The sequence below is a fragment of the Pleurodeles waltl genome, chromosome 3_1 (genome assembly GCF_031143425.1).
Source record: "Pleurodeles waltl isolate 20211129_DDA chromosome 3_1, aPleWal1.hap1.20221129, whole genome shotgun sequence".
In the NCBI taxonomy this organism is placed as follows: domain Eukaryota; kingdom Metazoa; phylum Chordata; class Amphibia; order Caudata; family Salamandridae; genus Pleurodeles; species Pleurodeles waltl.
In genome coordinates this window covers 1,654,433,401-1,654,447,366 of record NC_090440.1, presented here as the reverse complement: position 1 = coordinate 1,654,447,366, position 13,966 = coordinate 1,654,433,401, and the positions used below count along the sequence as shown (strand labels likewise).

Sequence of the window (13,966 nt, the reverse complement as noted above, 5' to 3'; positions counted from 1 at the left end):
TCTCTGTCGCCTTCCTCTCTAATTTTTGGTCATAGTGGTTTGTGGGTGATGTGGGTGTGTGTTTTATATTGTATTGAGTGTGTGGGAGTGGTGTTTGTATGTGTCTCAGGTGTGTGTAATTCGATTTGTCCAATGTGGCGGTGTTTTGGAGATGTGTGTGTATTTTGAGCGCGGCGGTGTGTACCGCCAATGGAATACTGCGGTTGAAAGACCGCCTTGTGGATTCGTGGGTCGTGATAGCATGGGCGTGTTTCTGTTGGCGTGACGGTGGAGGTTTTGTTTTCGCCAGTTTATCACTGGCCTTTGGTGTGGCGGACTTGTGTGGGTGTCTGAATTTCGGCGGATTCCGAGCTGTGGGTCATAATAGCTGTGGCGGAATTCCGCGGACGCGGCAGTGTATTGGCGGTCTTCTGCACGGCGGTAAGCGGCTTTAACCGCCAGTGTTGTAATGAGTGCCATAATGTGACATAATATTTTCAAAACTAATGTGACAGGTGTGCCTGTTTTTCACCACAGAGAGGGTCAACTTGTGGATGGATTTTTGCCGCTGCCATCCTGAGGTTGTGCTCCACTTTTAGGCTTGAGCGGTACTTAGTCTTCAATACCGCAAGTGCTGAGAACCCAATCTCACATAAATTTGCTGAAAGGCAGAGAGTTTTGATAGTACCTTCCCTCAAAGATGAATGTTCTGCAGGCATTTTTCAGCCAAAGCTCCCCCAAGGAGAGTTTGCTAAACTGCATCTGCAGTGTGTGATCACTCTGGAGATCAATTAGTTCTTCCTGCATGCGAATTGGGAGATAGATACCCCTATCTACCAGAAATGGTACAAAGACCCAGTCATTAATATGATTGTTTTCTTACGGAAAATACTTGTAAAAACTGTCCCTGAGTGATTTATTTTATTAAGTCTGCAACATTTTGAAGATTGTATTCTGTTTCCTCAAGAGCATCCGCAAAACATGCAAATGGCTCAAACTGGCCAGCTTCAATTATTCTTCTCCGTAATTCCAGCTTCTTCTTGAAGCAGGTATTTTTTTATTCATGGTAAAAGAAGTGATTTCAGCTCCCTGCAAAGATTAGTTCAGGGAATTTAATTTCTCAAAGATGTCAGCAAGGTATACTAAAAGCACAAGCCAGTGGGAACTACATAATTGTTCTGCTTTGCAGAGGTCCAAATCCAGAAGAATTTGCCATACTTCATTCCTTAATTCAAAAATGTGATTCAGCACTTTTCCCCGGGATAGCCATAGGACTTCTGTGTGAAGCAGCAAGCCATCATGTTCAGCTCCCATTTCTACAGATAAATTTGCAAATAGGCGAGCTACTGTTGGGTGGGTCTTTATGAAATCAACTATTTTTACAGCAGAATTCAAAAAAAACATCCTGAAGTTCACCATCCATGTTTCGGACAGCAAGGTCTTCCCGGTGTATCATACAATGGGTCCACAGAATATGTGGAGCCACTGTCCGCACTTTAGCTTTTAAACCAGCTTTAGCACCACACATGGAAGGAGCACCATCTGTGCAGATCCCAACCAGCTTTTTCCATTTTAAGCTATGAAGACCCAGGAAGTCATTGATAATGTCAATCAAATCGGATGCTGTTGCTCGTCCCTTGATTGGCTTTCAGAATAAAAAGTCTTCCAACATTTCTGTTTCGTAAGAGTATCGGACATAAGCAATTAAATGTGCTTCCTTTGACAAATCAGTTGCCTCATTCAACTTCAAAGCAAACATATTCTATTTCAACCGGGCTATGAGCTGTCCGTGGATATCTTCTGACGTGTCAGAGATGCGGCAGCAAACTGTTGTGTCTGTGATAGGTATTATTTTGAACTTCTCTGCTGCTTTTTCACCAAGCATTTTTGTAGCCACGTCAAGAATTGTTGGGAGAATCTTTTTCTCCATCTGTAAATGGCTATTTGTTTTTGGCAATATGGTATGCCACTTGGTAAGATGCTTTCAATGCATTGGCTGTGGTGGAGGCCACATTTTTCACGGTTTCCTTCTTTTGAGTCATCTCTTGCAACTTCCTGGCAAAAACATCTCTACTCTTTGCTGCTATAGACCCATGCTTTGTTTCCACGTGACACCTTCGATTTGTTGGTTTCAAGCTGTTGTTAGCTAAGGCCATACCACAAACCACACACTGTAGCCTAATCTCTCCACTTACAACAATGTAGGTGAAACCAAGGTCCAAACAGGAGGCATCATACTTCCTTAATTACACAGTTTTTCTCTCTACATCTGTTTCAATTTCGGCCTTTCACTTGGGAACCCTACTGTCTTTTGGCAATGGAAAACGATCCATGTCTGATGTGTGCATTACCTAAGATACAAAATGCCAAAGCTGCATGTTAATGAACAGCACCTGATTGCAATTTTACCGCTGCATGAAGTAGAGTAGGTTTTTAAAATGCAGTTTTAAAAAAAAGTCTTTACAAAAATATCTTCTTCCATGCAAATTAAAATATGGATAAAAGAATAGTTCCATGTTGTATGGATAAACATGAATTCCAGCTGATTCAAGCTTTCCGTGGGTGCTCTCAAAACTGCTGCAGAATGTTTATGCACATACCTCCAATGAGGCTCTGCAAGTTACTTTTTCAAAGTTTAGTGAGGGAAGACTTTGGCACTGCCCCTTCAGCCAAAAAAAATGCATACCTTCTAATTGCAATGCCTTAGGCAGATTGGATTTCACTCCTGGTGATCCTGCTGTTCGAATACCAGTACTCTGTCTAGCGATCAAGTGGCTTTTTCCCTCGCAACAAAGAGAAACATTTTAAGAAAAGTTACTTGCATGTTCCCGTGTGAAGCACCATTAAAGCTCCCACTGAGACCATAATGATAGTGATGGGTACAGATTCGCTGCTGCCTGGTCCAAAAGGCCAATAAAAATATGCAGTGATCTGTAAGTAATATGAAGTCCTTATTGCAGATAAGATATGATTTCTGTGATATAAAGTTAAGACTTTGAATTATGGCAGGGCATTCTTTCAAGTTTGGTCCTTCATATACTTCCTAGCAGCTCCTTCACTTCATTATCCTCCACACATACTCCTTTAAGGAAAAAAAATGCTTTACTTTGTCAATATTTCAACAGCAGTCTATTTCCTTCACACACTTTTGCAGAGAATCACAATTAAAATAGGCATATGTGACTAGTGTAATGTGCGCTCTGCAGAGATGCCAACGATGGTATGAACATGTATTTGAAACAACTTTATGACCCACTGACAGGCACTGTGAGAATTTTTCACTACCTTTCAGTGTTAACTCCAGAGGTCTCAGTCTTGGTCCATTATAGACAACTATCCAGAACCATAACTCACACAGACATATAGAGGTGACTAGGTCCACAGTGTGCACTATGCATGAGTTATAAGCACATGAAAAAATTACAAAACACACCATCCTGTAGAAAGCAAACAATCTTATACAATGCCAAGTTACACAAGCATGTGAAATGTGAACAGGTTTATTGAAATGTGACCCAATCCTCTGTTGCTGGTGAGAGGGGTAGGAGGTTTGGTTGGCACTCAGCTTTCCTCAACATCCATGTGTAAGTGCTGCCAAATAACTACATTTATCAATTTTGGACGGCTCACCATGTCTTCCCTTTTGCAACAATGCAGCATGGGGGTTCAGTATTCAATATGTTTGTCCATTCTCACACTCACAACTGCCAACTTTGTGATTACTGCCATCAATCTTCTGGCTAGATTCCAATGTATTCAGAACACAGATGATTTTTTGCTTGTGTAAGCATGGACTCATCTCTGATAGACACATGAGTTCTACATAATTTGCATGGGGCCCTGTCCTTTACTTGAGGGCCTATGCCATATTACTGTGGGCCAAAAAGATAGTCCAAACGTGGCTGTACTAAGCCTGCAACTATACGGGTGCAGTGTTCTGATGCAATATAGACGAGTTATTTGCGCAAGAATTGGCTACCTTGGATATCTGTATCCCACTGAAAAATCCAATCCTATGTGAATACCGGCTTTAACAGAAGGAGGGAGATACCCATCCCTTCGGACCAGTAAGCCATGTTCTATTTGCCATGTTTTTGATGGGCTCAATTTAAGAAAACTATAAACCATCCATTAGTGTACACTGATTATGACAGCAGTTAATGGAACATGCATGGGACACCTGCTAGTGCAGTGCTGGAGGGTGCCTTTAATAACATTTGTCATGTTGAAGTGTAAAATGGTTATAAAGCCATTTTAGCAATAACCCTTATGTGCTTCATCTCCTCTTCTAATTCTCAATAAAAATAATGTTTACAGAGCCATCAGCGCAGCTCCTGTTCATAATGTACAGGAGCATGAAGTCATGACTGCTTCTGACATAGGCACTCCGTTCATGACTTTTCCGATTATAAATAGGGTCCCGGTTTTATGGTATTTATTTATTATTTCCATCTGTATTTATCCATATTTATTTTTGGCCCTCTTATTGATATTTATCCATATTTATTTTGTGATTTTTGAATCCATGATGCAGCAAAATGGTATATTTCCACATATATTTAACTGATGAACATTCATTTATACTTTTCACATTTTAGCGAATTTAGGGGACATATCACAAAATGTGTATATATAAAATCACACACTTGCACTATATCTGAGGGAATCTTATTATGTTTCTACTTCCCCATGCTCTCTATCAGCTTAGCTGTTGGCCTGTAATTCATGAAAGACAGCATTGAGGGTCTCTCATAAGGAGCTCAATTTTCAATATTTTTCCGCTTTTAAAAATAAGCACAGACAGGAAACATTGTTTTCTGTCTGTAGTTATCTTTTAAAATCAGTAGAAACGGAAAACTGGGAGCCTCAATTATAAAATAAACAATGACCTTACATTGAGTGTGCATTGTTTTGTTTATGATGGCACCACAAGCCCTGATAGAAAAAGGAATTACGCTATTGACGTTGCAAAAGGAATTAAAGTATGCAGCAGGTGCTGTAAGGCAGTTTCTCAATCATTCCCTAAAATATTGGAATGCTGCACACAAGCTCACCAAAACTTGGAAATATCACATATAAGCCAAATAAAAACCTGGCAGCTATGGTATTGCCTTTACAAACAGACGAACATAAACCAGTCTCCAAGATCCACAGATTTGCAGGTTTTACTGGCACACATATCCCCAGCCTAAGCCCTGCTCAAATTTGCAATTTAGATAAGAGCATGTGTGAGGCTTGGCTACACAGAACACTAAATATGACAAACTAACGAGAGCTGGGGGCACAAAATCGAAAGTCAGCAGCCCTGGCCCAAAACAAAACATCCTCTTCTCTCCCAAACATCTAACATTCCAATAGCTGTGGGAGAAAAGGATAAAGACTTTAAAAAAGATATTAGGCTTACCTGCATGTGCAGAATGCATCCGATGGAAACTCCCTCGCAGCTAGACAGAGATGAATCGAAGTAGCCTCGAGGGTGAAGGCATCAACCAGGAAGAGACGTGAGGTGAACCAGGAAGCGAAGTGCAGCGAAGATAAAGGCAGCAGTGAAGAAGCACTGTTTTACCAGCCTCCTATGGCAATTTACAAGCTTTATGCACCAAAATTCCCGGCACTTCCTGCATCTGTGCTGCTGTCCATTCGATTGGTGAAACGTCAGTGCTGATGTAATTGCTGATGGTGCCATAAGCTGATTGGCTGCTGTGCATATTTACACCAATCAGAGAGCGCGATTTTAAGAAAAATTGATGAAATACCAAAGAAAACGTACTTCCTATGTTGAAAGCAATAATGGGAGCTGCACAGATGAGGTGGAGTGTGCGCTGTCCCTAAGAAGATGTTGTAAACCCCTCCCCCCCGGTGGGCTCGCCGCACACTTTGAAGACCTATGCCCCAGGGGAATAAAACCAGATGCCATAATGCCATCATTAATTATTGCTAGTATAGACTATAAATTGGAATGCAGCTACTTTTGCACTGGTAGAGAGTGAAATACTGCCAAAGGTTTTCTCCTAGCCAAGGAAAAAATCGTATCCATTTCTGAAAAGGAACTGTTTGCCATCAAGCTGAAGTTGCCATCATATATAGACTGCTCATCAAGGGTCCTTCAGAAATGCTGCATCTGTATTGTTGGACCAAAACGTACCAATGCTAAGGGTAGTATTAATTTTAGTATGTGAGTTTTACACTGTTATAAATGTTCCTCTAAGGGCCTGAGTGAATTGCAGTGACTTGATTCCTGTTGTAGTTCTCAGTTTTTTGTCCCATTTTCATCCAAAGTTTACACTAGCTTTAGCAGGTGGAATGTCCAGAGGGAGGAGAAGGGTTCTTAGCAGGAATGCTGTATTAGAACATTTCAATAAAAGTGTTGATTATTTCACCCCGACCCCAGGGTACTGCTCTCGAAAACCACCCTGTTACACATCATTAGGCACACCTACTCCTGAAGAACTTACACACACACACACCATCCCCCCCTTTCAAATGCTTTAGAGCATTCCTCCATGTACAGATTCTACAACTCAACCTATTACCATCACTTCCAGGCATAGACTTACTAAACACATTCAGAGATCAGTTTGCAGAACAAAAAACTCTTTGGGCCCCATCTCCTATACATTCCAAAAAGCTGCCATCCTGAACTGCAGGTCTGCGGTCTCGGATATGTCCTCCATATGTGCCTTCACCAAAGACTTAGATCTTGACTTTATTTTACTCTCAGGACATTCGTTCTCTTCATTCTCTTTTACTATCTCCATCTAGGATATGACATATTCCACCTTGACAGAACAGAAAGATTCTGGTGGGTGTAGTTTGACTTTGTCCAATCAGTGTCCTTTATAGGCAAACTGATCAACCTCTTCCTCAAATGTCTTATTGTGGAGATTTCAAGCATAACAACCAACCTACTGAGGCTGAGTAGCTTATTCAGTTTATCTGGCGGCAAAAGGTTTTATTGATTATCTCCTTAGGTAGAGCTCTGATCCACTCACAAGCTCTTGTACTCAGATTTTCCTTGGATATGTCCACCTCCTTTGGAGACATATACAAATCCCTCCTCCAATCCTGCACAACAATCAACTGTAGAAAAGTGCCCTTTTTGTATGGTTACCCCCACACTTTTTTCTCCAGTGCTGATGGTTATGACTCTGAAAGTGCACCGAGGCCTCCTAGCTTGGCCCCTAGTGCCAGTGCTCTCTCCCTAAAATGTGATGCATATCAGTTGGTATCCCTAATTGCCAATTACTTTGACCCCCTTATAAGTACCTGATTAATGGTATCAGTGGTATCCAGGCCCTAGGAGTTAAAGGGCCACTAGGGCCTGCAGCACTGAGTGTGCCACCCTGAGAGACCCAAGTAAAACAATATCAGCATTCCTGCTATTGCAGACTGCAGGAGCAGTGCAAACTGAACAAACTCGACTTTGCCCTCACCAAGAGTGGCAAAGTCCCAGGATTATCTTTAATATATGAAAGTCAGGAGGTAGGCCTGAACCCGGGGGCCAGGGTGCATTATGTTAAATCTGTGGACATATAAGTGCAATCTTATATGTCCCTATAGTAGCCTCTTTCTATTAAGGGCTGCATCCCGAGGTTGCCAACTGCATTATTGTCCCGGTGGAAGGTGTCATATTTGGTATTAAATAACCTGTCTTATCAAACCTGACTTGTTCCCCCAAGTCTGATTTCATGTGACATGCATCCAGGTGGTTACCATAGAGGTTGCCCGCCGGGTGCCCCAGCCTTCCTGTGCCCTGGCTGACAGCCTACATGCTGCTGCTCCCAAGACTGGAATCTGACCGCCTCCCAAGAGCTGTGAATACTCACAGGATTTAGAAACAAATCAGCACCCACACCCCTAATGCCCCTAAATCTAGGATTTAACAGGCTCTCCTTGCACCAGAACCTCAGATCTGACAAACCTGCAACAGAGGATGAAGAAGAGACCTTCACAAAGCAAAAGCGTGATAACCTTCACCTGTGGCAACCATCTTGCAACTGCACAACCACAACTCGTCCTGCACCAGAGACCACCTCCAAAGTGAAGAGGACCTACTCTGCAAGCCAAAGGCAGCTCCAGAACTCCCCTCCAGCCCGCAGGCACATTACACTCCCAGAATAAAAGGGATCTTCCAAAGTAAGTGGTCCAGTGCATTGTGGGAAACATAGTTCTGACCTCCAGCAAGTTTCAGGTGGCTACTGGTTTCCCCCGGACGTCGAAACAACTAAAAACTGAATTTGTACTTGCCAAGGCTTGTTGGTGGCCAGTCAGGCTACAGCTTACTTTGTTTGTAGCTGCACCTCGAGGGAAGCCTCGCAACATCTTTAACCCATCGCCCCAGTGGCCCTGTAGAGATTTTGCACCCCTTTCATTACCGGCACCGTCCAAGCAGTAAAACCAGGACCCGCAGCTCCCGCGTTCAGCACCAAGGACAGCCAGAAACACACTGCACCCAGGCCCTATGAGCCATGTAAAATTCTGCTTACTGCTGAGCCTTGGTCCAAGGATCCACATCAGTTTTATCCTCAGTGGGTTCCACTGAACTCGACCTACAAGTGACCGATTGTCAATAGTACAATTCCCCATTGACTGAAACATTAAAGTTTTGAAAGAGTTAACTGCACTGATTTATTTTTCATTTCAAATCCTAAAGTTCTGGTTATAATCATCTGATTGGCTTCGTTAAGGTGTCTAAAATCATATAAAAAATCTGCTTTATTTTTATAAATTGGTGTCTCATTTCTTTCGAGTAGTATAAATTACTTATCCTCAATGTTGGTACTCTGAAATGCTTCGCAGATGTCCCTCTAGTAAAGCTTGACTGCTCTGTGCTACACTATCAGGACTGGGCTAGGGATTTATTGGTGTGAATCCAAAGGACCCAGTTGGGGGTTATGTGAGAGTATTGCATGGTGAAGCCTAACCAGCCTCACTGCATAATGCCTCACTTTCCTGCACGGACTAAAGCATTACAGCTTCTCTACCTGATTATCATACTTAAAACACCACATGCAGATCTCTAACCCTCTCAAGGTAGATTGGTCACTCCAATTATTCATTTCTTTTAAAATCCTGACCTTAATGCAATATCCCCCCCAGAGAGGTAAGTTCTAAAAATCTCAAACACATTGACAACATGCTTTTGTGAAGTCTAAATGTCTGGTTTTAATGTGCAAATGTAAACCCTGGCAGTCACAAAAATGCTAGACAATTTGTGCTGTCTCTAGACATCCTTTCTTTTTCTGTGCCTCAGTGCTTTAAATGAGCTGGTACTATAGGGGTACTGAGTTTTTGCAGTTCTTTAATTTGAAAGGGACAGTACCCGCACTTCTCAGTGGTGGTACATTACTTTGGTAAATTATTTTACCTTTTTTTTTTTTTTATAACTAAACTGCTTCTATTGGCAAAAATGTAAAACTGGTAATACTACTGTTGGAATCAGTAAGTTTTCAACTAAATTGCAATGCTCACGGTCTCTGCTGAATTGTTCTTGGAAAGTCTTTGTAGTCCTTCTACCAAAATGTTTCCACAGCTTGATGTTGAGGTGGTGTGTAACATCCCAAGCAACCTTTTGTAGGTGAAATTATAACGAAAATAAGGACAATTTTTAAAGCCATAGGCCTGGAAATGCGTTTGACAGACATAGATGCTGTTGTATGTGGGCAAACAGCTCATCTTCCATTGCATTGGCAAGCATGATTCCTTTAATACTGCAACATCTCTAATTTATACCGTTATGGATTAGCTTTTCATGAGAGCGGTCATGAAATGTGGAGTCAGAATACTTCTAAGGCTGTACGGTCTAGAATCACTTTCAGGTTGTTCGTTTCATGTACTTCATTTATAGCATTGTATCTATCTATATTCTAGGAATTTGTGGCAAGTGAACCAGAAGAAGACGACCCTGAAGTTGAATTTCTAAAATCCCTTTCTACAAAGCAAAAGCAGAAGCTGTTGAGGTAAATGTATGAAAGCACGGTTTATTTTTGGGGAAAGTATATTTGTAGGTCTTATCATTCAGGAGACCTACTCTGTGGCGTAACAAAGGCCCCTTTAGCCCCCGTGGTGTGGGGGGCCCTCCTCAGCACACTACACAGTGCAGGGGCGGCAGGCCCCTGACTGGGTCAAAGGGGGCCCCCTACAGGTACCTTGCAGGGGAGCCCCTTAAGTTTTGTTACGCCACTGGAACTACTACTTCCAATACATAACATCTACTTAGAGTGGGCTTTTCGTCAGCCTCTTACTTATGATTAAATAGCTTTGTTGTCTGTCACAGGTGTTGATTTGATGCCCTTGCTGTCTGTTCTTGTGTTTGACCCTCCCTAGAGCTATTGGGTCTCACAATGTTTTGAATGGAAAGGTTGTATACTTCCTCTGCTCACTTCGGGAAACATCCTGCCTCCTATGCACTGTTTGCAATGCATGAGGGACTTTTCATATCACAAAAGTGCGCTCAGTCTTCATACATTGAATTCTTTATGTCATCCATGCATTGTATACAGAAAGCATTCTTTGTTTTGCTTTAATGTTCAAGAAGGTTTTTATGACCATCCTCAAAGGCTCTTCATGATCTCTTAACACTTTGGGGTGCAGCTATTTTAGCATCAGGCCATCCAACATCTGGCCTATTCTGGTATCATTGTTACTGGCAGAGCTGCTATAAGTCTTTTATTTCAACTGACGAAGAGACACCGTTTCTCAACCTTTACAAATGGCACTTTGAGTTCCATGTATGTCCCCAGACTATGGTGCCCACAATAGTATTGAATAAATCCTTCATGAAATGATGACATCCAACATTGAACATTTAGGAACCCAGCAGGCTGCAACTGATGTTTGTAGTGTTTTTCATTTGACTAACATTCAGATACAAAAAAATACTGAGATTGTTGCAACTGTGTACATTAAATATCACGCAATAAATTAAGTTATTGAGGCTATCTGCAAAGATGGCTTCTTTTTAAAAAGGCTTTCTAATAGTGTTCCATTTTACGTACCGTTCCAGAGAAATGGCAAGTCAACAGCCCTGTTCAATAACCTAGCCACTGAAAGAAGTTACTTTCCCTGCTCTGCTCTTTTCTAATCATAGCAGCACCCTGGATTGAGTTGTATTGAATTTAAAACTTGTACATTCACAGTGGCGGTTGCACTACTTTTGATTCCTCACAGTTTTTACTAACTGCACCCTTGACTTCAGAGCATAAGGATTCAATTCCAAACATACGCTTGCACCCACTCCTTGCCCTAGAAAGAGACACTTAGCCATTGCACCTCACTTTATGAAAAGTGAGGTACCCGCCATCTTGGTCTTTCGTGTCTGCATTCTTTTTTCCTGGATTTACTTGTCAGCATAGAATGAATGTGGCAAAAAGTCAAGGTGCTTGGGAACCTAGCTGGCTGCTGGTGACCAACATTTTGATGGGGCATTTGTTTCAGTGTTCTTTTTTAGGACTTGCCTATTAGATAGTGCAAGTTGTCTGATTGCAAATGACCTGTGTGATTTCCAGCTCTCTCCTGTGTGTTTTCGTCACCTACCCAGTGCTTCTTGTTGCCCCCTCCTTTGTGTGCCTTCCCTGCCCCATGTGCTTTCCCTGCCCCGCACTCCATGTTGCTGTCTTCCTTGAGTGCTTCTCCACTACAGAACACATTGTGCAACATGATGCATTCTCCCTCATGTGCCTCTGCCATGCAAAACGCCCCCATGCTCTTAGTTGCTCTCTCCCTTTTCTGCTTTCTCCCATGCAAATTCCTTATCATGTGCTTTTTCCCTAAACCCTGGAAAACTCCCGCACTTAATATTGATTTCTTCCTTGTGTGCTTAGCCCCTACAAATGCTCCCTTCCCCCTGTACTTCATGTTGCTCTCTCCCTCGTGTGCTTCTCACCACCTGTAAGCCTCCATGTACCCCTCTTGTAATAAGATTTCCTCTCTCAAGTGTGTGCTTTCCATGCAAAACACACCTGAACTCTGTTTCTCTCTCCTTCGCGCTTTCCTCAGCGAATCCCCAGTACCCCCCAAAACAGCTTTGAGGAAGCCAATAGGTCCAAAAGGCGAGGCCTATTGGCATTGCCAATGCTTGTAAAGCAAGAGGAGCTATCACTATATATCATCACTTAGCTGTGGAGAAGTAGGTTTTCTACCTCAAAATAATAGAACTGCCAGTTTACTAACACTAACTTCATTTGTGAATTTCACTAATGCATCCTTTTGTAGAGATCTGTGTCACAGGTTTGAATCTGGCAGATCAATCAGGTTTTCCTCTTTCAATCAATCAATCAATCTGCATTCGTATAGCGCAACTTATCATCTAGGGGGTCTCAAGGTGTCAGCTGGGGGGCGCAGGTCCGTCCGAGCCAGGTCTTTATGTCCTTCCTAAACTGCGCCAGCGAGGGGGACTGCCTGAGGTGAAGCGGCATCATGTTCGAGGTCTGCGCAATGAGGTAGGGGAAGGATTTTCTTCCTCCAGCCGTGCTCTTCTGGATCCTGGGAATGGTGGCGAGAGCCAGTTGAGCAGAGCGGAGTTGCCTGGAGGGTGTTTAGAAGGAGAGGCAGTGGTTGAGGTAGGCAGGTCCGATGTTGTGAAGGGCCTTGTATGTGTATGCCAGGAGCTTGAAGGTGATGCGTTTGTTGACTGGGAACCAGTGTAGGTCTCTAAGGTGGGCAGAGATGTGGTGGTGGTGTGCAGAATCAGCCTGGCCGCGGCGTTCTGTATTCTTCAAAGTATAGTTTAGAGTTTCTTGTTGATTCCGCCATAGACTGCATTGCTGTAGTCGAGTTTACGACTGACAAGTGCATGGGTGACTGTCCTTCTTGCCGCAATGTGTATCCATTTGAATATCTTCCTGAGTAAGCGGAGAGTGTCGAAGCATGAGGATGAGACGGTGTTGACTTGGTGGGTCATGGATAGTGACAAGTCAAAGATGATGCCGAGGTTGCATGTGTGGTCGGTAGGAGAAGGGGCAGTTCCGAAGGCGCTTGCCCACCAGGAGTCGTCCCATGCAGTAGTGGTTGGGCCCAAGATGAGGATCTCTGTCTTGTCCGAGTTGAGCTTGAGGCAATTGTCTCTCATCCATTCGGCGACTGCCTTCATTCTGTTGTGAATGTTCTCTTTGGCTGTTGATGGTTCGTCGGTGAGGGAGAGAATGAGCTGTGTGTCGTCGGCATATGAGACAATGTTGAGTCTGTGGTGTCTGACAATCTTGGCGAGTGGGGTCATGTAGAGGTTGAAGAGTGTGGGGCTCAGGGAGGATGCCTGGAGAACCCGGCATCTGGTTTTTGTCGGTTTCAAGGTGGGAGCCTGACTCTCTGTTTGGCTGGTGAGGAAGGAGCAGATCCACTCCAGGTCTTTGCGGCGGCGGATGCCGGCATTGTGTAGTCTGGGGCACAAGGTGGTGTGGAAGGCGGCGGAGAGGTCGAGGAGGATAAGTGCTGCTGTTTCGCCGTGGTCCAGTAGAAAGCGGATGTCATCTGTGGCCGTTAGTGTGTTTATGGTGCTGTGGTTGCTCCTAAATCTGGATTGGGAACAGGCAATGATGTAGTTCATCTTGATGAAGTCTGTTAGCTGTGTGTTGATCGCTTTTTCAATTACCATGGCTGGCAAACGGAGCTGTGAGATTGGCCTGCAGTTTTTTAGTTCCATTGGGTCTGCGGAGGGCTTCTTCATTAGGGGTTTTATCTCCGCGTGTTTCCAGGTGTCTGGGAAGGTGGTGGTCTGAATGGAGCGGTTAATGGTGCTGGATAGTTGGGGTGCATTGGTGATGCTGGTTCGATTAAAGATGTGGTGGGGGCATGGGTCCGAGGGTGCCCCAGAGTGGATGGTATTCATGAGCTTCAGGGTGTCTTCCGTGGTTAGGATTGTCCAGTGGTTCACGATTGGTTGGTGGCTGGAGTCCGTGGTGGTGCTAGTAGGTGGAGGGGGCCTTTGCTTGCGAAACCCTTGTACATGTCCTGTATTTTATGGTGGAAGAAGGTGTCAAGGTTATTGCAG

General features: G+C 43.5%; 1 protein-coding gene across 1 annotated transcript in view; it reads left to right on the top strand.

Moving 5' to 3' along the window:
- Window positions 1-13,966, top strand: part of CIR1 (corepressor interacting with RBPJ, CIR1) — a 204,624-nt gene that overhangs the window by 165,653 nt on the left and 25,005 nt on the right. Inside the window, exon 10 of the mRNA XM_069225370.1 lies at window positions 9,850-9,938. Within this exon, the coding sequence (XP_069081471.1) occupies window positions 9,850-9,938 (89 nt within the window). The remainder of the gene's footprint in view (window positions 1-9,849; window positions 9,939-13,966) is intronic.